Source organism: Paroedura picta, chromosome 17, assembly GCF_049243985.1.
Source record: "Paroedura picta isolate Pp20150507F chromosome 17, Ppicta_v3.0, whole genome shotgun sequence".
Lineage (NCBI taxonomy): Eukaryota > Metazoa > Chordata > Lepidosauria > Squamata > Gekkonidae > Paroedura > Paroedura picta.
The window spans coordinates 7,421,533-7,444,852 of record NC_135385.1 but is presented as its reverse complement, the minus strand read 5'-3'; the positions used below and the strand labels follow the sequence as shown (position 1 = coordinate 7,444,852).

At 46.4% G+C, this 23,320-nt stretch overlaps 1 protein-coding gene across 1 annotated transcript; it reads right to left on the bottom strand.

The window, feature by feature from the left end:
- Window positions 1-3,247: 3,247 nt before the first annotated feature.
- GRAP (GRB2 related adaptor protein) lies at window positions 3,248-8,747 on the bottom strand. Its single transcript, XM_077316792.1, has 5 exons — window positions 8,625-8,747; window positions 5,959-6,056; window positions 5,640-5,762; window positions 5,169-5,337; window positions 3,248-4,185 (listed from the first exon to the last, which is right to left on the bottom strand). Exons 1-5 carry the CDS (start codon window positions 8,700-8,702, stop codon window positions 4,000-4,002), a joined length of 654 nt encoding a protein of 217 aa, XP_077172907.1. The 5' UTR covers window positions 8,703-8,747; the 3' UTR covers window positions 3,248-3,999.
- Window positions 8,748-23,320: the final 14,573 nt, after the last annotated feature.

Genomic DNA, 23,320 nt, shown 5'->3' with positions numbered 1-23,320 from the left:
TCTAGGAGAGCTGATTGGCCGTCCTCAGCCAGCCTTGAAGACTTTTGCCCGGAAGGGAATCTTTACCCGTCCTTCTAAGAGCCAAAATGCCCACCTGACTTCAGTCCAAGGTCTGAGTTCCTTTGGAGTTCAAGTAAGAATTCACCTGGAAAAGCAGTGGGTACATTTTTAAGGAGCCGGTTCTCCTGTCTGAGTCGAGTAGATTTGTTGTGTGCTGTTTGCCAAGGTAAATACACCTGCTTTGGACAGATTGAGTCTACTGTGAGAACCTCCTCTGGGCTTTTCATCCTGCAACGCCCCAGAGAGCCAAACAGTCAGCTGCAGACCTGGATTTTGCTCTCCTGCAGTCCTGCCAACCTGACAGACTCAAAGAGGCACGGCCTAGATCCAAAGGGGCCGAGGTGCAGAATGCAGAAGAGCACTTACAAGAGAAGAGCTGGTTTTTTTATACGCTGCCTTTCCCTATTCAAAGGATTCCCAAAGCAGCTTACAAAACCCTTCCCCTTCCTCTACCCGTCACAGACACCCTTCGAGGTAAGTGGGGCAGAGAGAGCTCTGTGAGAACTGTTTGATTCACCACTCCATGTAACCCGTTGGGAGACCCTGGCTCTTCCCTTTTTTACTGACGTTCTCCTGTCTCCAGAGCTGTGTTTGATTTCCATTTCCTTGCATAGACTGGTTAAGACCACGCCCCCTTGAACAACCCCCCTGCGGAGCGGCCTTCCTGAACCAGCGAGCAGGACTCTCCCAAAACCGGGCCAAAGAAATTTGCCTCCGAGGGCTTGTGACTAGTAATTCTGTACATTTTGGGGTGCTGATGTTGGATAATTCTTTGGTTCTTAACGGCCCTACTTGCTGGATGTCAAGATTCTTTGCAGCTGCTTTGCAGAGCAGGTGGAGAAATTTGGGGATTGGGCCTGCTGGTTAGATAAGAGCTGCTTGGCTAAGCTGCACCGGCCCTCTCTGTGCAGGTGGGGCTCACAGGCTGAGGCCGGTCGGAAAAGGCTTGGCGAAATTTATTTTTAAAACATTGAAAGGCACAACCCCAGGGGGAGTAGGCAGATGGTCAGGAAAGAGAGAAGAAAATTTAAAAGACCTCCTCTCTTTGGTCCCGAGGCTACTGGGAACCTCTGGCCTGTAAATCAGGGGTGCCAACTTCCAGGTGGGGCTAAGGGCTCTCCCATCCCCACCAAGTTGCCAGCCTCCAGTTGGCAGCTGGAGATCTCCCAGAATTCCAGCTAGTCTCCAGGGGACAGAGATCAGCCCCCCCCCCCCGAAAACCTTTGCTTGGAAGTTGGTCTATAGGGCATTATACCCCTCTGAGACCCCTCCCCAGGCCACTTTTCATAGGAGCAGAGCGGATTCAGAAACAATAAAATCAGAGTCCAGTAGCGCCTTTAAGACCAACAAAGATTAATTCAAGGCGTGAGCTTTTGAGTGCAAGCCCTCTTCCTCAGACTATGAACTCCCACCATGACAGTGGGAATATATAGCAAATATTAATTATTTTAAATTAGTAAACTGTGTCACACATCCAAATGCAGCCGTATGATAATTCTTTGCCAAAACAGCCAATCAGTCCCCTGGAATTCAGTTGTTGTTCACAAAACGACAGTCACCTTACAGACACATTATCGCAAATAAAATAAATTGTGAGGAACATGGATACACAAGTTAAGCAAGGTTAGCATGAATAGCAAGGCAAAAAACCCATGTCCTTGTTGAGTCCAGGGTATGTCGTGGTTTTGAGTGTTGTAACAACAGAAGGGCATTGTTGGCATTTGATGGCATATACAATGTTGGAAGATGAGCAATTGTGTAAGTCTTTGATTGTATAGGTGATGTTGTTTGCGGCATTGGAGTGTATGTGGCAATAAAGTTGGCATCTGGGTTTGTTGCTAGCTCTAGTCCCAGTGTCCATGTTCAAATTAGATTCTGATTGTTGTGGGTGAGGATTTGTTTGAGATTGGGGACCTGTCTGTGTGAAAGACAGTGCTTGGGAAAGAGAACTGTTGTTATCAAGTAGGAGTTGTAAGTCACTGACGATGCGTTGTACTGGTTTGAGCTGAGAGCTGTATGCAACCACTAATGGTGTTCTATTATTTTCTCTTTTGGGTCTGTCTTCTAACACGTTTTCTCTTGGTATCCTTCCGGCTTTCTTAGTCTGTTCCTTGGCCTCACTGGCTGGGCACTTTCGTTTTGCTGTAGATCATTTAGGTGGGAATATCTGTCCATGGGATTGGAGCAGATGCGGTTGTAACGTAGGGCCTGGTTGTATACAATGCATTGTTTGGTGTGTTTAGGATGGTAGCTAGAGACATGCAGGTACGTTTGCCGGTCAGTAGGCTTTAGGTCTAAGGTGGTCTCTAGGCATCCATTGTCTATTCTTACGGTAGTGTCCAGAAAATGTATTTCTTGCGTAGACAACAAGGACACTATTCATGCTAACCTTGCTTAACTCGTGTATCCATATTCCTCACAATTTATTTTATTTGCGATAATGTGACTGTAAGGTGATGGCAGACAGTTCTATTTCGCCTATGGTTTTGTGAACGACAACTGAATTCCAGGGGACTGATTGGCTGTTTTGGCAAAGAATTATCATATGGCTGTATTTGAAGAAAAAGAAGAATGTGGGGGAGCGCAGAATCGAACCCAGCTTGCCGGATTAGAAGTCCGCACTCCTAACCACTACACCAAACTGGATGTTATGGCGTAGTTTGCTAATTTAACAGAATTTTTGCTCTATATTCCCACTGTCGTGATGGGAGTTCATAGTCTGAGGACGAGTGCTTGCACTCGAAAGCTCACGCCTTGAATTAATCTTGGTTGATCTTAAAGGTGCTACTGGACTCTGATTTTGTAGTCTAAAGAAATGTAATTCCAGTAGAACTATACTATGGTTTTCTTTAGACTGCAAAGATAAAGTTAGTAGATTGAATTTCATTTGGGGATGTTTTGTGTTGGGCCACTGCCTCCTGGTGTTCTCTGGGATGCATTGCAGCTGTAAAAAGTTGTCTTGTGTTGGCCGTTGTTGTTGTTTAAGGGTTGGGGCAGGAGATTTCAAACGCCCATTAAATCTACCCAGCCATCCTCATTCCTCTCCGCCTTTTGACGCATAACTAGAGAATCACACCTGATTTCTGACACTTGGCCGCTTGGCCCCCACTCCTCTTCTGTGACTTCCTTAAAATGAGGCCCATGATTCTCTTTTTTTGTCCAGTTGAACACAAATGTAATACACAACCCAGGAGCGACAAAATATTAGGATGTATTGCAAAATATTGACTTTCTACTTATTTAGTAGTCATTTTCTTTCTCCTAGTGGTGCCCTCCGACACCTTGCATGGTGTCCACCAAGTGCTTTTAGAAAGAGGGCGGGGCTAGGAGGAGCCTTAGCCCAACAGGGCTTCTGATTGGCCGTGTACATTAAAAGGCATCCCCTTAAACAAAGTTCCTACCTGAAATCTCGAAGAGTTACTATTAGAGCTCTTACATATAACCTCAATCCATGACATTTTGTGGCTGGCTCCGCCTCCTGCAGCAGCCATTTTGTGCGAGTGGCTCCACCTCCTGCAGCAGCCATTTTGTGACTGCGCCCACTGCCCTTGGGTCCGAACGGCTGGGGATCTCTGCCCTAAATGAAAATTGTGAGTGTGCAAAGAGCGCCGGAGATCTCTAAGACATTTCCCAGTGGCCACACTAAACTACATTTCCCAGGATTCTTCAGTCCACAGTTGGTTTGCAGTGCAGAAGGAATCCCTTCTGGATAGGTAACAATTGTGTGAATCCAGTTCATCTCCACCTGGAAGGCAGTAGGGCCGATTCCCGTCATGCACATGTGTTCTTAGGCCACAAATGTTACACAACCAACAAACTGTTCCCTTCGTCTCCTTCCCGGAGAAAGGCCTCAAGGTGTTCCGGTCATCTTTAAGTTTTGGAAGGATCCAGTCCGGTTGCCGAAAGGGGGCCATCCTACCGAAATGCCAGCGAGGCGGGTCACATGCTCAGCGGGAAAACGTAGTTCCGGGGGAAGAAGCCACTTTTTGTGCCCAATTTTCCCTTCCACCAGTTGGCGTCAGAACAGTCCAGGATCTCGATGACGTCCCCTCGGACGAAGCCCAGCTGGGTCGGCTCTTGGGCCGGGAAGTTGAACTGGGCTTGAACAAACTTGGGTTTCTTGGGCTGCGCGAAAGAAGACGGAGAGGACGTCAGAGAAGAAATGAACTGTTCTGGCTATTCTCCTTCCTGCAACGCCTGTTTGGGGATTCCCCCCACACGGAAGCTTCCGAATTTAAACAAACGTGCCAACTATGACTTGTGGACTCAGCCAAACAATCTAAAGGACTGACCTCTTGCATGGATTCCAGCCCGGGAATTAAGACTCCAGAGAGACGCCCCCCCCTTACTGTCCGATCAATCAATAAAGAAGCACATCTGATGGGTGCAAAAGACAGGGTCTTTTTAGTGGTAGCCCCACCATCCTGGAACAGCCCCCCCATGGAAGGCCCTTGTGATCTTGTTCTTTAATTGAAGATGGGAGGGGGGGTTGTGACTGCATGTGATTAAATGAGTTTTAAGCTGCGGTTTTAAATTTGGGCTTCTTTAAACAAATATATAGCTTATTTATGTGTTTAACCCAAACAGTAAGCCACCTTATTTGCTTTATGTGTATCCCTCCCTTTTGTTCCCAAAGCGACTAACATCTTTCTCTTCTCCTGACCATGTGCGTGATTGACTGCAGGTCACCCAGGCAGCTTCTGTGTCCGAGTAAGGAATTCGAACCCGGTTCTCTCAGGTCATAATCCGACGTAAAAACCTGCAAACTCGGACTCAATGTTGTTCTGCTGCTTCAGCCCAACACAGCTGCCCGCCTGAATCTAGGGGTAGTCAAACTGCGGCCCTCCAGATGTCCATGGACTACAATTTCCATGAGCCCCTGCCAGCGAACGCTGGCAGGGGCTCATGGGAACTGTAGTCCATGGACATCTGGAGGGACTCAGTTTTGACTACCCCTGGTTTCAAGCTACCTTCTGTCCTCTGGTACCTTACTCTCCGTCCAGCCAACGCGAACCACGTGGGAACGGAAAACAACGGGAGAACTAGACCCACTTTGGAGAACGGGACCCGGCCGGACCTCTGCGATGCCCCAGCTTCCTCGGCCTTACCTCCCGTGATTGTTCTCGGTCTCGGAGGAAGAGCTGCTGCTTCTTGGCGATGCTGTTGGTCCGGTAGAAATCCACCAGCTCGTTGATGGAGCTGAACTTCTCTTCCCAGAGGTAGTATTTGCACTTCTTCTCCCGGAGCACCTTGAAATGCAGGACTTGCTCCCCGTAGCTGTGAGGAAGAAGGAGGACAAGGCCCTGGGTGAAGTGGCAGCGCTGCAGTTGCCAACCTCCAGGTGGGGTCTGGAGTCTCCCAGAATGCCAACCCATCTCTAGATGACCAAGATCAGTTCCCCTGGAGAAAATGACTGCTTTGGGGGGGGGGGAGGTCTCTGTGGTATCATATCCCATTGTGGCTTCTGTCCCCCCCCAGGCTGCCCCCAGACCTCCAGGCATTGCAGTTTTTGCCATTTTGCTGTTCCTGAACGAGGGACGTTCGTGGGCCCCCAAAGTCGGAGGAAGGCGCGGGCTTACTTCACGGAGATGGAGAAGTCCCCCGGGCTGCTCTCACTTTCCCGGATCAGGAAAGCTCCCCTAAACTGCTTTTTCAAGAGGATTTTTTCAGCCACCTCCCTGGAAATCCGGCCGGAGTACCACCTGGAGGGAGACAGCACAGGAAGCTCGAATAGGGAGCCAAGCCGGGGCCTGAAAACACAGGGGAAGGCCCTTCGCAGGTGAAGATGATGGGGAAGCTTCACCTGTTGACCTTCTGCAGGTAACCCGCTAGAGAACCAGGAAGGGCCAAACAGGAAGAGACGCCCTTGGCCCTATCTGAATACAAGAACCGACTTACGGGTGCGGCTTCATTTTGATGTAGTTTTGGGGGACGAATCCTTCCAGGCCGGACAGCTCTGCTTTGTACCAGTTCTGGTCGTCTTCCATGTTCAGGATCTGTAGTGGAAAACAGCAGGTGTACTGAGGTGACCGCCCCACAATAGGACTCGTGGCTCAGTGGTAGAGCTTCTGCTTGGCATGCAGAAGGTTCCGGGTTCTATCCCCAGCCTCTCCAGTTAAAAGGGATCACGTGGGAGACTTCTGCCTGGAGAGATGTCACCAGCTGAGTAGGCAATACTGATCTTGATGTCAGTTTGGGGTATACTGGTGAGAATTTCAAAGTAAAATCTGGGAGGCCAGATTCAGATTCCCCATTTTGCGGTGGAAGCTCCTTGGGAGACCTTGGGCCAGGTGTGCACACTCCGCAGAGCCTACCTCACAGGCTCGTTGTGTGGGGAAAATGGAGAGGAGAAATACGGAAGCTACTTTGGGTCCCGTTTTGGGGAGGAAAGCGGAGTTGTAAACAAGGACTGTTTAAGAGTGAGGAACTCTCTAAGGCTGGTTTTTAAAGAATTTTATTCCTGAAGTCTTTCGTGGGAAGCAGGGACCTCACCGTTAACCAAAATTGCAGACTAACAAGCCAATAATCGAGTAGCTCCTTCTGCATGCCAAGCAGAGGCTCTGCCATTAAGCCCCTGCAAAAAGGCTGAAGAAAAGAGCTGGCATCTTTTCTCCAGGCAGTCTTAACCCGTGGTTGATCGCTAGGCGAGTTACTAAGTAATAAGTTAATAACCGTTATATCTGCATATGTGTAGTGTATTTGTCTGGCAGTCAGGCAAGGGATGTTTGGAGGGGGTTTGGCTATTTCCCACCCCCAATTGTTAATACTAGCATGACTGACTCGGGATAATTTTGAAAGGTTACGAACAATGGGTGACTTTTTGCAGAGGGTGGCCGTGTTAAGTCCCCCCACTGCAGTTACAAGAGCAAGATTTGAATCCCGTGGCGAAGAGGATCTGCAGGGGATGAGTTCTCAAGAGCCAACCCTCCCTTTGTCAGGTACCAGGCCCAGGTTTTGAGCTTCTTGGTTTCTCAAGCAGGGGATGTGCCCTGAATGAAGAAGAGGTGGAGTCCTGTTGGTTCTCTGACAGTGAAACGCTCAGTTGCAAAAACAGGATCTGAGATTTCTCCGGGGACTCTTGGGGGCGAGTCATGTCCCTGGAGGCCAACAGGATGGCGACTTTGAGTGTGCAGAGATGGCGGCCAAAAGACAGAAATGGGGCTTTTGACGGGGCAGAGGTTAGGGTTATTGATTCGTGAGATCCAGGCCTCTGGGTTGGGGGGAACCTGGGAGGCTTTGGGAGTGGAGCCTTCCAAGGGGGTCCCCAGGTCCCCCCTGTAGGCTGGCATCGGTATTCAAGCCCCAGACAAATATAGACCAACACAAATATCTATACAAGGGGAAGTCAAAAAACCTTGCAGCAAAATCCAAGAGGAAGAAGAAAAGTTGGTTCTTGTATGCCTCCGTTAAACAAAACACACACAGGTAAAGTGAAGCTACTCTTTCTCCCTCTGGGTCGGTGTTCTCCTGAAGGGGGTGCTTCCATCTCTCTAGCCCGTCCCTGAAGGATTGCCTGCACTTTGCTTTGCACACCGCAGCAAAATGGCGAATGGGACCTCCTCGAGGGACTCAAATCGTGCTCCGCTAAATGAGTCCAGGCAGCCTTCTCTGTCCTGGCCCCCACGCGGTGGAATGAGCTCCCGGAGGAGACCAGGGCCCTGATGGAGCTCAAGCAGTTCCGCAGGGCCGGCCAAAGGGAGCTCTTCCGCCAGGCGTTTGGTTGAGGCCAGGCGTCACCAACAACATCTGAAGGGCCCCTGCTCCCTCCCTCCCTCCCTCCCTCCCAAAAATCCATCCGTGCACTCTGCTCCTGGACCTGTTTGCACTGTATGAATGTTACGGTGATTTACATGTTATGGATTGTTTCTTGCATTGTTTATACGTTGTTAGTCGCCAAGTCAGTTTTCTGTTTTTGGTTTGGAGGTGCCCTAATGATACCGTGACAAGTATATTACCAAGGGAACATTTCTGCAACCATTTGCTCATCAAAGAGACAGATTTCAACACATTTTGTTTGCATGTACAAACCGGAGCCCTCGTAGCAATACTTTTTGGCTTTCCCTCGCATGTAGTTCTGCCCTGTGCCTGGGACCCCAGATTTTTTGGGGGGGAGTGGGAACAGGGTCTCCTCTCCCAATGCCTCATTTATTTTATACCTCTTTCACACACGACTCCCCTGCCCCCCCCCAAGTGGCTTACAATGCTCTCCTCTCCTCCAGTCTATCCTCACAACGCCCCTGCAAGGTAGTTGCGGTCAAGGGCATGTGACCGGACTGTGGTCCCCCAGTAAACGCCCATCGCCAAGGAAGGTTTCTAAATGGGGTCTCCTAGAATGACACGGGAAGGGCGGATTTCGGAAGCCACTAAACTGACATTCCAAGAAGGGGTTGAAACTTGACTAATCTGCTGCCGAAGCCACAAGTTATACTAAGACACAAGTTATACTAAGCCCCCCTGTTTGAGTGGTGTAATTTAACCCAGTCGTAAGCCTCCCCCTTTTTCCAAAGAGGACTTATTTTTAAACCACGTGTGACTGGCCAAGGGTTGCCCACGGGCGTTGGTACCTTCAGCGTGTCCCCCTTCTTAAAGTTCAGCTCGTCCTTCTCCGCAGACTGGAAATTGTACAAAGCCAGCGCCTCCATCCTCCGGCCACGGTCCTCTCCGAGGCACGTCTCCCTCCGTGGCGGCCCGGGGAGAACTGTCTTTTCAGAAGAACCAAATCAGACTTCTCTCTTTCCCTCCCTCTGTCTTTCTCTTTCTCTCTCTCTCTGCAGTTCAGTGATGCCTTCAAGTTTTGCTTCCTGTCTCTCAGGCTCACAGGTGGCTAAACCCCACCAAAAAATATATCCACATGTGAAATGGCACAGGAAATTATTTGCATGTGGGGGTGTATGTCTGGAACAGGGAGAAAGAGGAGGCAGGAGCATCTGCAGAAATGACCCCCTCCCTGGTCTTTTACCTTGAAGGGATTTTCGGTCCTTATGTTCGGTTCCTGTGGCCAGGGGGGTCCGGCTTGCCCCCCACCCCCACTGCTGCTAGTCCTGTGTTTTTAACAGAAAAATGACGCAGGGCTGGTTGCACTGAATTTCACACGTGGCTTTGTGTAGAAGCACAAGACCCCGCCCAACTCTTTTTCGGGTAAGTTAGAAGCCCTGTCAGATCACACTTGCCAAAGAATGGCCCTTCAATTCACTTCAGTGACCGTTCTCAAGAAGATTCTGCTGTAAAATAAAGTTTGCAAGAAGATTCTGCTGTAAAATAAAGTTTGCAAGAAGATTCTGCTGTAAAATAAAGTTTGCAGGAAGATTTTGCTGTAAAATAAAGTTTGCAAGAAGATTTTGCTGTAAAATAAAGTTGCCAATTTATTTAGCGGATCTGGAAGAGCATCTACATTTCGACATGGAAAGGAAACCGACGTTCTCAACGAAAAAGACCTTCTCCTTCTCCAAGAGCTGGTACCATGGAGCTTCTAGGGGGGCAAAGAGCCAGCAGAGTAAGAAGACACAAAAAGGATGAAGCACCGGGTTGCATTAAAAATTAGAATAAGTTTATGTACAAAGAGAAACCACTATGTCTAGGGTAATTTCTCAAGTTAGGGTTAGCTTAAGCATGGGTCCAGTTGGGGAGTTTGTAAGATTACTGGGATTGTTAGAAGAGCGGAAGACTCTGTGGCATGGTTTGGAACAACTGTTAGATGTATAAATATTTTCTGACAATATAACATATGTAACTATGGGGATCTATATTGGGGTAAATTCTGTGCTTATTGTAAGCTTAATGATGGGTCTGGTTGGGGTGTTTGGAATTCTGACTGGGATCGTAAGGGGTGTGGAAATCTTTGTGGCAAGGTTTGGGAAGACCATAAGAGATAGAAATGTTATTAGAAATTATTGTACATGTAAGTGTATAGGGATATTTATTGGGGGAAATTCTGTGGTTGCGTGTACGGTAAGGTTAATGATGGGTCCAGATGGGGAGTCTAGATCCTGAGATCCTGAGCGCTGGCGAAGACTTTATGGCATCATTTGGAAAGACCATGAGATGTAAAAGTTTTTTGACATTGCTGTACATGTAAATTTATAGGGATTTATATTGGGGAAAATTCTGTGGTTAGGGTTAGGGTTGGCTTAATCAAGGGTCTGGTTGGGGAGTCTGGAGGTTAATGGGATCGTTGGGGGTCGGGAAGTCTTTATGCTCTAGTTTGGAAGACCATGAGATGTAAAAATATATGTAGACAGTATTATACATGTAAACGTATAGGGATTTATATTGGGGTATTTTGTGTGGCTAGGGATTGTATTAGTTTAATCACGGGTCCAGTTGGGGAGTCTGGAGGTTTCCGAGGATTGCTAGCGACTTTGTGGCTTGCTTTGAAAAGACCATGAGATGTAAAAATATCTTCTGACATAATTATGAATGTAAATATACAGGAATTTATATTGGGATAAATTTTGAGGTTGGGTTACCTTAATCATGGGACTCGATGGGAGGGTCTGGTGGTAGACTGGGATTGTTAGGGATTGGGTATACTTTGTGGCTTGGTTGGGAATGACCATACGATGTAGATATAGTTTTTGACATTACTGTAAATCTATAGGGATTTATATTGGGGTAAATTCTGTTGTTAGGGTTTGTGCTAACTTAATCATGGGCCTGGTTGGGGAGTCTGGAAGTTTTCTGGGATCCTGAGGGTTGGGGAACACTGTGATATGTAGAAATATTTGTTGACAGTATTATACATGTAAACGTTTAGGGATTTATATTGGGGTAAATTTTGCGGTTAGGGTTAGGGGTGGCTTAATCAAGGGTCTGGTTGGGGAGTCTGGAGGTTAATGGGATCGTTGGGGGTGGGGAAGTCTTTGTGGCACAGTTTGGAAGACCATGAGATGTAAAAAATTTTGTAGACAATATTATACATGTAAACGTATAGGGATTTATATTGGGGGTATGTTGTGTGGTTAGGGTTTATGTTAACTTAAACATGTGTCCGGTTGGGGAGGTTTCCTGGGATTTTGCGGAATGAGGGCGACTTTGTGGCTTGTTTGGAAAGATCATGAGATGTAAAAATATCTTTTAACATCATTATGAATGTATATAGGAATCTATATTGGGGTAAATTTTGAGGTTGGGTTACCTTAATCATGGGACTGGATGAGGGGTCTGGAGGTTTGCTGGGATCGTTAGGGGTTGGGAATAGTTTGCGGATTGCTTTGGAATGACTATACGATGTAGATATAGTTTTTGACATTACTGTAAATGTATAGGGATTTATAATGGTGTAATTTCTGTGCTTAGGGTATGTGTTACCTTAATCATGGGAACGCACGGGGAGTCTGGAGGTTTCCTGGGATCACGAGGGATGAGATAGACATTGTGGCATGGGATGGAAAGACCATGAGATGTAAACATATTTTTTGACATCATTGTAAATGTACATATATAGGAATGTATATTGGGGTAAATACTGTGATTTGGGTTACCTAAATTATGGGTCCGGTTGGGCGGTTTTGAGGTTGGCTGGGATCATGAGGGTTGGGGAAGACTTCGTGGCATGGTTTCGAAAGACCATAAGATGTAAAAATGCTTGTTGACATTATTATACATGTAATAAGATAGTGATTTATATTAGGGTAAATTCTGCATTTAAATTTAGCTCAATCTGGTTGGGGAGTCCAGAGTTTTCCTGGGATCCTGAGGGTTGGGGAAGATATAAATGGTATCGTTTGGAAAGACCATGAGATGTAAAAGTGTTTTTTGACAGTATTGTATGTAAATTTATAGGGATTTATATTGGGGTATATTCTGTGGTTAGGGTTAGGGTTGGCTTAATCAAGGGTCTGGCTGGGCCGTCTGGTGGTTAATGGGATCGTTGTTAGTGGGGAAGTCTTTTGTGGCATAGTTTGGAAGACCATGAGATGTAAAAATCCTTGTTGACATCATTATGAATGTAAATATATAGGAATTCATATTGGGGTAAATTTTGAGGTTGGGTTACCTTAATAATTGGTCTGGATGGGGCGGTCTGAAGGTTTACTGGGATTGTTAGGGGTTGGGAATACTTTGTGGCTTGGTTGGGAAAGACCATACGATTTATAAATAGTTTTTGACATTACTGTAAATCTATAGGGATTTATATTGGGGTAAATTCTGCGGTTAGGGTTAGGGTTGGCTTAATCAAGGGTCTGCCTTGGCCGTCTGGTGGTTAATGGGATCGTTGTTAGTGGGGAAGTCTTTTGTGGCATAGTTTGGAAGACTATGAGATGTAAAAATCCTTGTTGACATCATTATGAATGTAAATATATAGGAATTCATATTGGGGTAAATTTTGAGGTTGGGTTACCTTAATAATTGGTCTGGATGGGGCGGTCTGAAGGTTTACTGGGATTGTTAGGGGTTGGGAATACTTTGTGGCCTGGTTGGGGAGTCTGGAGGTTTTCTGGGATCCTGAGGGTTGGGGAAGACTGATATGTAAAAATATTTGTTGACAGTAGTATACATGTAAACGTTTAGGGATTTATATTGGGGTAAATTCTGCGGTTAGGGTTGGCTTAATCAAGGGTCTGGTTGGGGCGTCTGGTGGTTAATGGGATCGTTGGGGGTGGGAAAGTCTTTGTGGCATAGTTTGGAAGACCATGAGATGTAAAAATATTTGTAGACCGTATTATACATGTAAACGTATAGGGATTTATAATGGGGTATATTGTGTGGTTAGGGTTTATGTTAACTTCATATAAATCTATAGGGATTTATAATGGTGTAATTTCTGTGCTTAGAGTATGTGTCACCTTAATCATGGGAATGCACGGGGAGTCTGGAGGTTTCCTGGGATCATGAGGGATGAGAAACATTGTGGCATGGGTTGGAATGACCATGAGATGTAAAAATATTTATTGACATCATTGTAAATGTACATATACAGGAATTTATATTGGAGTGAATTTTGAGGTTGGGTTACCATAAATTCCGGGTTGGGTAAATTGTGTGGGTCCAAATGGGTCCAAATAGGGAGTGTGAAGGTTTTCCTGGGATCCTGAAGGTTGGGGAAGACTTTGTGGCATGAGTTGGAAAGACCATGAGATGTAGAAATATCTCTTAACATCATTGTGAACATAAATATATAGGAATTTATATTGGAGTGAATTTTGAGGTTGGGTTACCTTAATTATGGGTCTGGTTGAGGAGTCTGGAGTTTTCCTGGGATCCTGAGGTTTGGGGAAGTCTTTGTGGCATCGTTTAGAAAGACTATGAGATGTAAAATGTTTTTTACACTATTGTACCTGTAAATTTATATATTGGGATAAACTCTGCAGTTAGGGTTCAGGTTGGCTTAATCAAGGGTCTGGTTGGGGAGTCTGGAGGTTAATCGTTCGGGGTGGGGAAGTCTTTGTGGCATAGTTTGGAAAAACCATGAGATGTAAAAAATATTTGTAGACAGTATTATACATGTTAGAGCATCTTGTGGTGCAGAGTGGTAAGGCAGCCAACATGCAGTCTGAAAGCTCTGCCCATGAGGCTGGGAGTTCGATCCCAGCAGCCGGCTCAAGGTTGACTCAGCCTTCCATCATTCCGAGGTCGGTAAAATGAGTACCCAGACTGGGGAATGCACTGGCAAACGGGGATCGTTAGGGGTTGGGAATACTTTGCGGCTTGGTTTGGAAAGACCATACGATGTAGAAATAGTTCTTGACATTATTGTCAATATATAGAGATTTATATTGGGGTAAATTCTGTGCTTAGGGTATGTGTTACCTTAATCATGGGAACGGATGGGGAGTCTGGAGGTTTCCTGGGATCACGAGGGATGAGATAGACATTGTGGCATGGGTGGGCAAGACCATGAGATGTAAAAATATTTTTTGACATCATTGTAAAAGTGAATATATTGGAATTTATATTGGGATAATTACTGTGGTTTGGGTATCGTAAATTATGTGTCCGGTTGGTATTCCTGGGATCCTGAGGGTGGGGGAAGACTTCATGGCATGGTTTGGAAAGACCATGAGATGTAAAATTATCTGTTGACAGTATTATACATATAAAAATATAGTGATTTATATCGGGGTAAATACTGTGGCTTGGGTTACCTAAAATATGGGTCCGGTTGGGGAGTCCGGAGGTTTCCTGGGATCCTGAGGGTTGGGGAAGACTGATATGTAAAAATATTTGTTGACAGTAGCAAACATGTAAACATTTAGGGATTTATATTGGGGTACATTCTGCGGTTAGGGTTGGCTTAATCAATGGGCTGGTTGGGGAGTCTGGAGGTTAATGGGATTGTTGGGGGTGGGGAAGTCCATGTGGCATGGTTTGGAAGACCATGAGATGTAAAAATCTATGTAGACTGTATTATACATGTAAACGTATAGGGATTTATATTGGGGTATATCGTGTGGTTAGGGTTTATGCTAAGTTAAACATGGGTCCGGTTGGGGAGTCTGGAGGTTTCCTGGGATCTAGGGTTGGGGAAGACTGTGATATGTAGAACTATTTGTTGACAATATGATACATGTAAATGTATAGCAATTTATATTGGGGTATATTGTGTGGTGAGGGCTTGTGGTAACTTAATTATGGGTCTGGTTGGGGAGTCTTGAGGTTTCCTGGGAACGTGAGGAATGAGAGCGACTTTGTAGCTTGCTTTGGAAAGACCATGAGATGTAAAAATATCTTTTGACATCATTGTGAATGTAAATATATAGGAATTTATATTGGGGTAGATTTTGAGGTCAGGTTACCTTAATCATGAGTCTGGATGGGGAGGTCTGGAGGTTTATGGGGGTCATTGGGGGTTGGGAATAATTTGCCCCTTGGTTTGGAAAGGCCATAAGATGTAGAAATAGTTTTTTACATTACTGTAAATGTATAGGGATTTATAATGGGGTAAATTCTGTGCTTAGGATATGTGGTACCTTAATTATGGGTCCGGATGGGGAATATGGAGGTTGGCTGGGTTCATGAGGGTTGGGGAAGATTTCATGGCATGGTTTCATAAGACCATGAGATGTAAAAAGGCTTGTTGACATTATTATACATGTAAAAATATAGTGATTTATATAGGGGTATATTCTGCGTTTAGATTTAGCTTAATCATGGGTCCGGTTGGATTGTCCGGGGGTTTGTGTGGCATTCTTTAGAAAGACCATGAGATTTTAAAATGTTTTTTTACATTACTGTACATGTATATTTATAGGGATTTATATTGGGGTAATTTCTGCGGTTAGGGTTAGGGTTGGCTTAATCAAGGGTCTGGTTGGGGAGTCTGGAGGTTAATGGGATCGTTGGGGGCGGGGAAGTCCATGTGGCATAATTTGGAAGACCATGAGATGTAAAAATCTATGTAGACTGTATTATACATGTAAACGTATAGGGATTTATATTGGGGTCTATTGTGTGGTGAGGGCTTGTGGTAACTTAATTATGGGTCTGGTTGGGGAGTCTTGAGGTTTCCTGGGATCGCAAGGGATGAGGTAGACTTTGTGGCATGCCATAAGACGTATAAATAGTTCTTGACATCATTGTGAATGTAAACATATAGGAATTTATATTGGAGTAACTTCTGAGGTTTGGGTTGCCTTAATCATTCATCCGGTTGGGGAGTCTGGAGGTTTACGGGGATCGTTTGGGGTTGGGAATACTTTGGTTTGGAAAGACCGTACGATGTAGAAATAGTTCTTGACATTATTGTAAAAGTATAGAGATTTATAATGGGGTAAATATGTGTTACCTTAATCATGGGAACGGATGGGGATTCTGGAGGTTTCCTGGGATCCTGAGGGTTGGGGAAGACTTTATCGCATGGTTTGGAAAGACCATGAGATGTAAAATTAACTGTTGACAGTATTATATGTGTAAACATATAGGGATTTATATTGGGATATATTCTATGGTTAGGGTTTGTGTTAACTTAATCATGGGTGAGCTTAATCATGTCTCGCTTGTACACAGGAGGAGGTTTCACAAGCAGGCAACAAACAGCCTTCCTTCCTTCCTTCCTTCCTTCCTTCCTTCCTTCCTTCCTTCCTTCCTTCCTTCCTTCCTTCCTTCCTTCCTTCCTTCCTTCCTTCCTAAAATGGAGCTGTTTTGCCCTTTAAGGAGGACTGGGTGTGTGTGTTTGATCTGCTGCCTTGCCATGAAGTCCTGGATCCCTGATTTTTGGGGTGCAGGCTGTGGCCATGGACACGTTAAGCCCGCAGGGGTAGTCAACCTGTGGTCCTCCATATGTTCATGGACTACAATTCGCATGAACCCCTGCCAGTGTTTTGCTGAACATCTGGAGGACCACAGGTTGACTGTCCCTGGTAAGTTCAATGCAAACCCCTTGAGGATCCATGAGGATCCGTGCTTTGGAACCACGTTGCCCCCAAAGGTGTGAGTGTGTGTGTGGGGGGGTGTATGTTGTGGCTGTTGATGCAACAGGCGATCTTATGTTGAGGTTGGGACAATCTAGTGCAAAAATCATGGGGTCCACATACTGAAAGTAGGATTTTGCACCCCAGCACTGCAGGGGTTAAAGGGACGGCGCTGATTGGCACAGAATGATGGTTGTGGTCAAATAATAAAATATTCCTTTCTTTGATTCAAAATAAAAAATCATAAAATAACAAGTAATCCTTGCGACCAAATCAAAATCAAAACATTGTCACGCGAAATAAAGCCATGACATAAAATGATTGCTGTTATGAAATAAAGAAACACACAGCCGTGCAATTGTTCCATATTATAAAACCATTAGGGTGATGAAATAGAAGATAATAGAATAATCGTATTCTAAAAATCTAAGAAATAAAATAATTATGAGTAACTACTAGAAGATACAGGAGGCCCTACAGATATGACAAATATATTAAAATGGCAACATAAAACATAATAATTATTAATCATATAATGAGCAATATTCATTAATATTGATTTATAATAACCATTAATAATTATAATAATTATTATTAATCATATAATGAGCATCAATATTTATTAAAAGCAACCATTAATAATAATTAATAACCAATAATAATTTTTACTAATTAGAATTAATTAATAGAATTAATTAATATAATTGTCACGAATAATTAAAATAAAATAAGAGGAGCGGGCGGCGGTTTCTGCTTCTTTTTTTTTGTTATTGAACCGGACCACCAAAAAAGGAGCGGGGGGGGGAACGGGCGTAACTGCTCATGCGTGGAAGGGAGACGCGTGGTGCGCGTGCGCGAGCGAGGCCGGCGGCCACCCTCCCCTCCCTCCTCGCTCTCTCTCTCTCTCTCTCTTGCTCGCGCGCGCACGCACGCACGCGCCCTCCCCTTTCCACCACCTGTCCCTCGTTAGAACGCGCGGAGGGAGGGAGGGAGGGTGTGCGCATGCGCCGTCCCGCGCGCTCGTCGCCGGCCTCGGAAATGGCGGGCCGGGCGCGCGCCGCGTCCCCTCAGCGGCCGCCGCCATGTTGGCGGGCGGCGGGTGGTGCCAAAGGCGGGCGTCGTGGGCGGGGGCGAGGCCGCTTTCCCTGCTCCTGGGGCTCCGGCCGAAGCTGCCGCCGCCGCTGCTGCCGCCTCTGAGGCCGACGCCTCGTCCTCGCCAGGTCGGTGCGTCTCTTTGGGGGGGGGGGGCCCTCCCCCTCCCCCTCCCCTCCCCTCGCCTGTGTGGGGGTCCTGCAAGGGGCGGGGGGCCATTTGGGGAGGGGGCCCTGCTGGGTGGCCCTCTTGCAAGGTTGCAACATGAAGCTTCCCCCTCCTTCTTTTTGCAACAGCCTCCTCCTCCTCCTCCTCCTCCTCCTTATTATTATTATTATTATTATTATTATTATTATTATTATTATTATTATTATTATTATTATTATTATTATTTGCATTGTGCCTGAGCCTGAGGAGAGCTTCTCCTGCCAGTGTTTCTGGGTGTGTGTGTGTGTGTGGGGGGGGTTCATTTGTCGTGCTTGCCACGCGCAGTCAAGGGGCTTGGGTTGTTTTTTTAATTATTTGGGGAGGGGGCGATGCTGACTTGCCTGCAGGGCTCTCCCCCCCCCTCTTCTTTTTAAAATGCACTCCCCCCCCTGCAAGGTTGCAAGTTTAAGCCCGAGATGACTACATTGAAAGGCCACTTTTGTAAGCCATGTGCGTATCAGCGCAATGAAATGTGTGTATGTACACAATTGGGGGTTGACCCAAAGGGAGCACTTTCGTGCAACACTTTATGGGGTGTGTATGGGCAGGTTTAATTGGTTTTGCTTTTTCTGGTACATTGCAATGCAAATGTCCGTCTTGCATGCATTCAATGCATTGGGGTGGTTTTTTTGCTGGCAGTTTCTCTAATTGATTTAATTTGGGGAGGATAGTCCTTTGTTGTTATCTTTTTTTAAAAAAAGTAACGTGACACAGGATTGTTTCTCTACCTGTCATCTGTTTATCAACTAAGTATATATATATTTATATATGTACACAAGATAAGGATGTTAAAACACCACATTGTAAAACATGTGTATGCGAGCATAATTCAGTGTGTGTATATACGCACGTGTATATGAGCAAAATCGTTATAGGATTTAAATCAAATGAAGCATTAAAATGCCACCTTAAAAAAAACCCATGGGTGCATATTAATTAGAATTTAAATCCTAGAAACTTAATTTGTATGCGTTAGAATGCTATGTGTTGAATGACATGTGCATCTTAACATGTGATTCGAGTGACGGAAAACACACACATGGAGATATGGGCACAAACAATACAGAATTTAAATAATTGAGAGAGCGACACTTGGAGTAACATGTCGCATTCAGAAAATGCACAGAAAACGATTAATTTGGAACACAAAGTGGCCGCCTTACAATGTCACATGCATTTGTGGGTATTCACGTATATGCATAACCGCTCTCCAAATACAGATTTAAATCAAAGATTACAGGGGCAAATTGAGAAGAGGAACTCCGTGGGGGGTAGAATGCGGAAGGTGGTGGCATTTCGAGGGCCCATGGGTTTTGTAAAGGAGGGTGGATGGAGTTCGGTGTGGGGCTTTCGTGGAAGGTTTATGTGGGGTGTGTGTGTGTGTCTGGACCGCACATGGTTTGGCTGCTGGAGAGTTTGCTCTGTGGAAGAGGCGCAGGAGAAGCTAGGCATCCCCAGGGCTTAAATGCAAATAGTAGCTCAGGATTTTTCCTGGGGGAAATTGACCTGGAAACAGACAAGGTTGAGGTCTTGTGTGTTCCCATCTGGGCCTTTGGGTTGAAATGTAATTCACTGGGGGGGGGGGTGTTTGTGTGCAAGGGGCGTGCCGTGGGCTTTGTGGCGAGGTTGCGTGTTTTGTTTTGCAAAGTAGCTGGAGGGGAGGTGCCCTGGCGGGGGCGTGTGACAAAACCAAGGTGATTAACACCCTTGCATTCCAACAGGCCTTTGTTCCAAGGCTCTGTGCCTTCACGTCTGGGGTGGCTGATTTCTCAGATCCTTAACAACAACAACAAAAAAAAGCTCTTCTGACAGTGCTGGGACCATTAAGCGGCAGCCGAGTATCCGTTTACCACATCTGTCTAGCCTAGATTTGATTAAAACCCTTCCCTTCCTTCGTTTTTTTTGCATCTCTTGCCAATCCCTGGGCGGTTTCTCCTTCCCCCCTTTCCTTTCCCCATATGCCCTGTGCGCTGAAATTTTGTCTGCCTCTCCTGTTTATAAGGGATCTTCTTGGTAGGAGGGACTTCAGAAGACGTAATTTTCTTCTCTTGGGGGTGGCAATGCGGAAGCAGGCGCTACACATGGTTGTGGTCCATTGGGGCTTAATTTTTCTCTTTTGAAGAGAACAAAACTTCCTGCTAGCTCAGACAGATTCATCAGAGGTGGCCAAACCGCGGCTTGCCAGACGTCCATGGACTACAGTTACCATGAGCCCCTGCCAATTGGCCATGACTACAATCATGGTGATTGTAGTCCGTGGACACCTGCAGAATTTGGCCCCCCCTTGTTAATAAGCGCTTTGCAGCTGGCTTTCTAGACCTGTCAGAACGAATTATTGGCCATGAAGGTAATTCAGCTTCTCCTGTCAACATCCACTTTATGCAAAGCACTGTGACACTTCTAGTACCCTCCAACCGTTTGATGGAAAGGTAAACCTAAATAGCTTTCTGATTCTTTTAAAAAAGAAATAACCAAACCTCCCGTAAATCTGTATACGGTGTTTTCACCCAGATGTTGTCTCTGTTTCCAAGTATATAATTTCGTGCCTCCTTGTAGGTTTCTCAGAAGCTGAGCCCTAGAGGGGACGTATTCCCAGGGCGTGGGATGAGATTGTAGGTGGAAGGCGACTGACTTTGGAGGAACTGAGCATAGATCCAGACTCAAGTTGTGCTTCCCAGGCCTTTTCTGCATGGGCGGAAAAGGCTGGGCCACTGCTTGTCTGCCAGCAGGGCTTATCGCCACTTCCGCGTGACGTCGGTGCCGTCCTGGACCCGCCCCAGGCCCTCTGTTGCCCCACAGCCAAAGGAACATGGATATATCCGTGTTCACCGATCTGCCACGGGGCCTATCCAGGTGCAGGCCAGTTGTGAAGATCTGGGACTGGAAGGCCTAGCTTCTCCTTCTCTCATGGCATCCTGGAGGGGGCAGAAAACACCCCATTTGCCACTTTATCTTCATGGAGGTGGGATTGCGTGACCGCCTTGAGGAAGATTAAAAACCCATACAGGCACTGTTGCGAAGAAGGTGGAACCTTCCTGCCGTGGCTGGAAGAAATCCGGGGCGGACCAGGTCCGTTGGAGAAAATCTTCCCCCGTGAGGATCCAGGAAGCAGCTGCACAGAAGGTTCTGGAGTTGCTTAATATCCTGGGCCGTGTGTGACTTTTGCAGTTGTGATTTGAACCCAGCCTTTGAGCTTACGTGGACAGGCATGTCGGGGGTATGATATCTGGGTATTGTGGGTTTGTGACTTCTAAAAAAACAGAGATAATGTAGGACCCTTCCTGTTTTGGTTTTTAAGTTGTGCAACCAAGGACCTGTTGATTACTAGCTCATTAGACTGTTATCTTCTGTTACTATTGTTATTGTAGTGGCTTGGTGTCGTGGTTAGGAGTGTGGGCTTCTAATCTGGCAAGCCGGGTTGGATTCCCCGCTCCCCCACATGCAACCAGCTGGGTGACTTTGGGCTCACCACAGCCCTGATAAAGCTGTTCTGACCAAGCAGTAATGCTAGGGCACTCTCAGCCTCTCCTCCCTTGCAGGGTGTCTGTTGTGGGGAGAGGAAAGGGAAGGCGACTGTAAGCCGCTTTGAGACTCCTTCGGGGAGAGAAAAGCGGCATATAAGAACCAGCTTCTCTCCTTCATTGTTATATTCCAGTTTGTTGACAAAACTGAGTTCAGTGTGTAATTTACGATCCATGTAAACCGACCTGAGCCCCAGGGGAGGGCGGTATATAAATGTAACAAAACAAACTAGAATAAAAAATAAATAAACCCATAGAAAAGTTCTTCCTGGGTGGGGTTCATTTCTCCTGAGCTATAGCAACGTAATTCAACAACAAACGTTCTATATTATCGGTCCTTGAATTGCGTGAACACTAAGATGTTAGTATCGCCCCGTCTGTTTGCATAACTGTTGTATCTGACTTGGCAACATATTTTATATGCTTCCTGTGCGTAACTTTGCCGCACACTAAACAAACAAACCTCGTAACTAAACAGAATTCCTAAGCGGAGTGGCAGAATTCTGCAGTGAAATCTTTGGACTGGATTTCTCAGGTTACCTTCCTCTTCCCTCTGATCCTCACAGATGTCTTGTGTGTCATTTTTCGCGCAGCCGGAATTTGCCAGGGATTAGAAGGAAACCAGATGAACTAGGCTGGCAGATCTTCAAGCACTGACTTGTAGATATGAATATTTTTGAGGTGTGTGTTTGGCGTTCTTAAGAATACGGTAGCATTGTTTTGTTTGGGGTATAAACAAACAGGGACTCTCTGCGTACAGTGGGATAAATAAGCCATAAATGTGCGTGAATGTGTGTTTTGGGGGGTGTATTCATCCGTGCAAAACTGAAGGAAGGTTTTCCAAAGTCCTGGGAGTCAGTCCTGACATGAATCTCTTCCTTCGCAGTGCCCCTCTGATAAATTGTACAAGCCACTCTGCGGTTGGGGAGCCCCCCTGATGCAGACAGAATGGCAGCTACCTTGATTTTTCTGCCTGTTTCTGGGACATCTCATTACAGTGCTTTTCTTTTTTTTCCCTGCAAGGAAATCCTTCCTATGCACAAGCAGGTTTATGCACAGTCAGAGCGGTTCCTCAGTGGAACAGGCTTCCTCGGGAGGTGGTGGGTTCTCCATCTTTGGAGATTTTTAAACAGAGGCTGGAGAGCCATCTGATGGAGAGGCTGATTCTGTGAAGGCTCAAGGGGGTGGCAGGTGACAGTGGAGGAGCGAGAGGGTTGTGAGTGTCCTGCATGGTGCAGGGGGTTGGACTAGATGGCCCAGGAGGTCCCTTCCAACTCTATGATTCTAAATTCCGTCTAAACATCCAGAAGAAGTTCCTGACAGTTAGAGCGGTTTCTCAGTTTCTCAGTGGAACAGGCTTCCTCGGGAGGTGGTGGGTTCTCCATCTTTGGAGATTTTTACACAGAGGCTGAAGAGCCATCTGATGGAGAGGCTGATTCTGTGAAGGCTCAAGGGGGTGGCAGGTGACAGTGGGTGAGTGAAAGAGTTGTGAGTGTCCTGCACGGTGCAGGGGGTTGGACTAGATGACCCAGGAGGTCCCTCCCAACTCTAGGAGTGCGTTATTCCTTCTGGTCCACTCAAAATCTTCCCTGGACAGGTGGTGGTGGTCAGAGGCGACTTTCGGCAAACCCGTAGTGCAGCTGTTTCTAAACGTTTGGCCGTTCAGTTCAGTCTTTGGAACTGGGCCGGAAGTGATTTTGGCTGGCCACCCTTCCCTGGCATGTTTGAGGAGGATTGGGGGTGGAGAGGAGTGGTTTGAGGCCAGATTAGGCGTAAGCACGTGAGAATGCCACCCCCACGTCAGTGGAAGCAGCCACTTCCCTGCAATACCGGGAGTAGCTTGTGGCCAGATCCATTAAGGCAGGATAAAGGGGAAAGGCTGGAATGGAGTCCCAGGTCTACGAGAGCCCTGGTTGGGAGACCTGGCCTTAGACAGGGGAGGAGCAGGGGCCGGTATCCCATTACCTGCCTCTGTGTGGCCACCCTGGGCTTTGTCGGTGACCTCCAATCCACGGACTGGCCAGGGCTGACCCTGTTTAGCTTCCGAGAGCCGATGAGATTGAGGTTAGTCTGGGTCGTCCAGGTCAGGGC

What these genes read in the sequence shown, in the direction of transcription:
- GRAP (XM_077316792.1), bottom strand. Translation starts at nt 8,702, where the DNA reads ATGGAGGCGCTGGCTTTGTACAATTTCCAGTCTGCGGAGAAGGACGAG. An exon ending in ATCAAAATGAAGCCGCACCC is followed by an intron (nt 5,763 to 5,958) that starts GTAAGTCGGTTC and finishes GTCTCCCTCCAG; the next exon opens with GTGGTACTCCGGCCGGATTT. An exon ending in GACTTCTCCATCTCCGTGAA is followed by an intron (nt 5,338 to 5,639) that starts GTAAGCCCGCGC and finishes TCTTCCTCACAG; the next exon opens with CTACGGGGAGCAAGTCCTGC.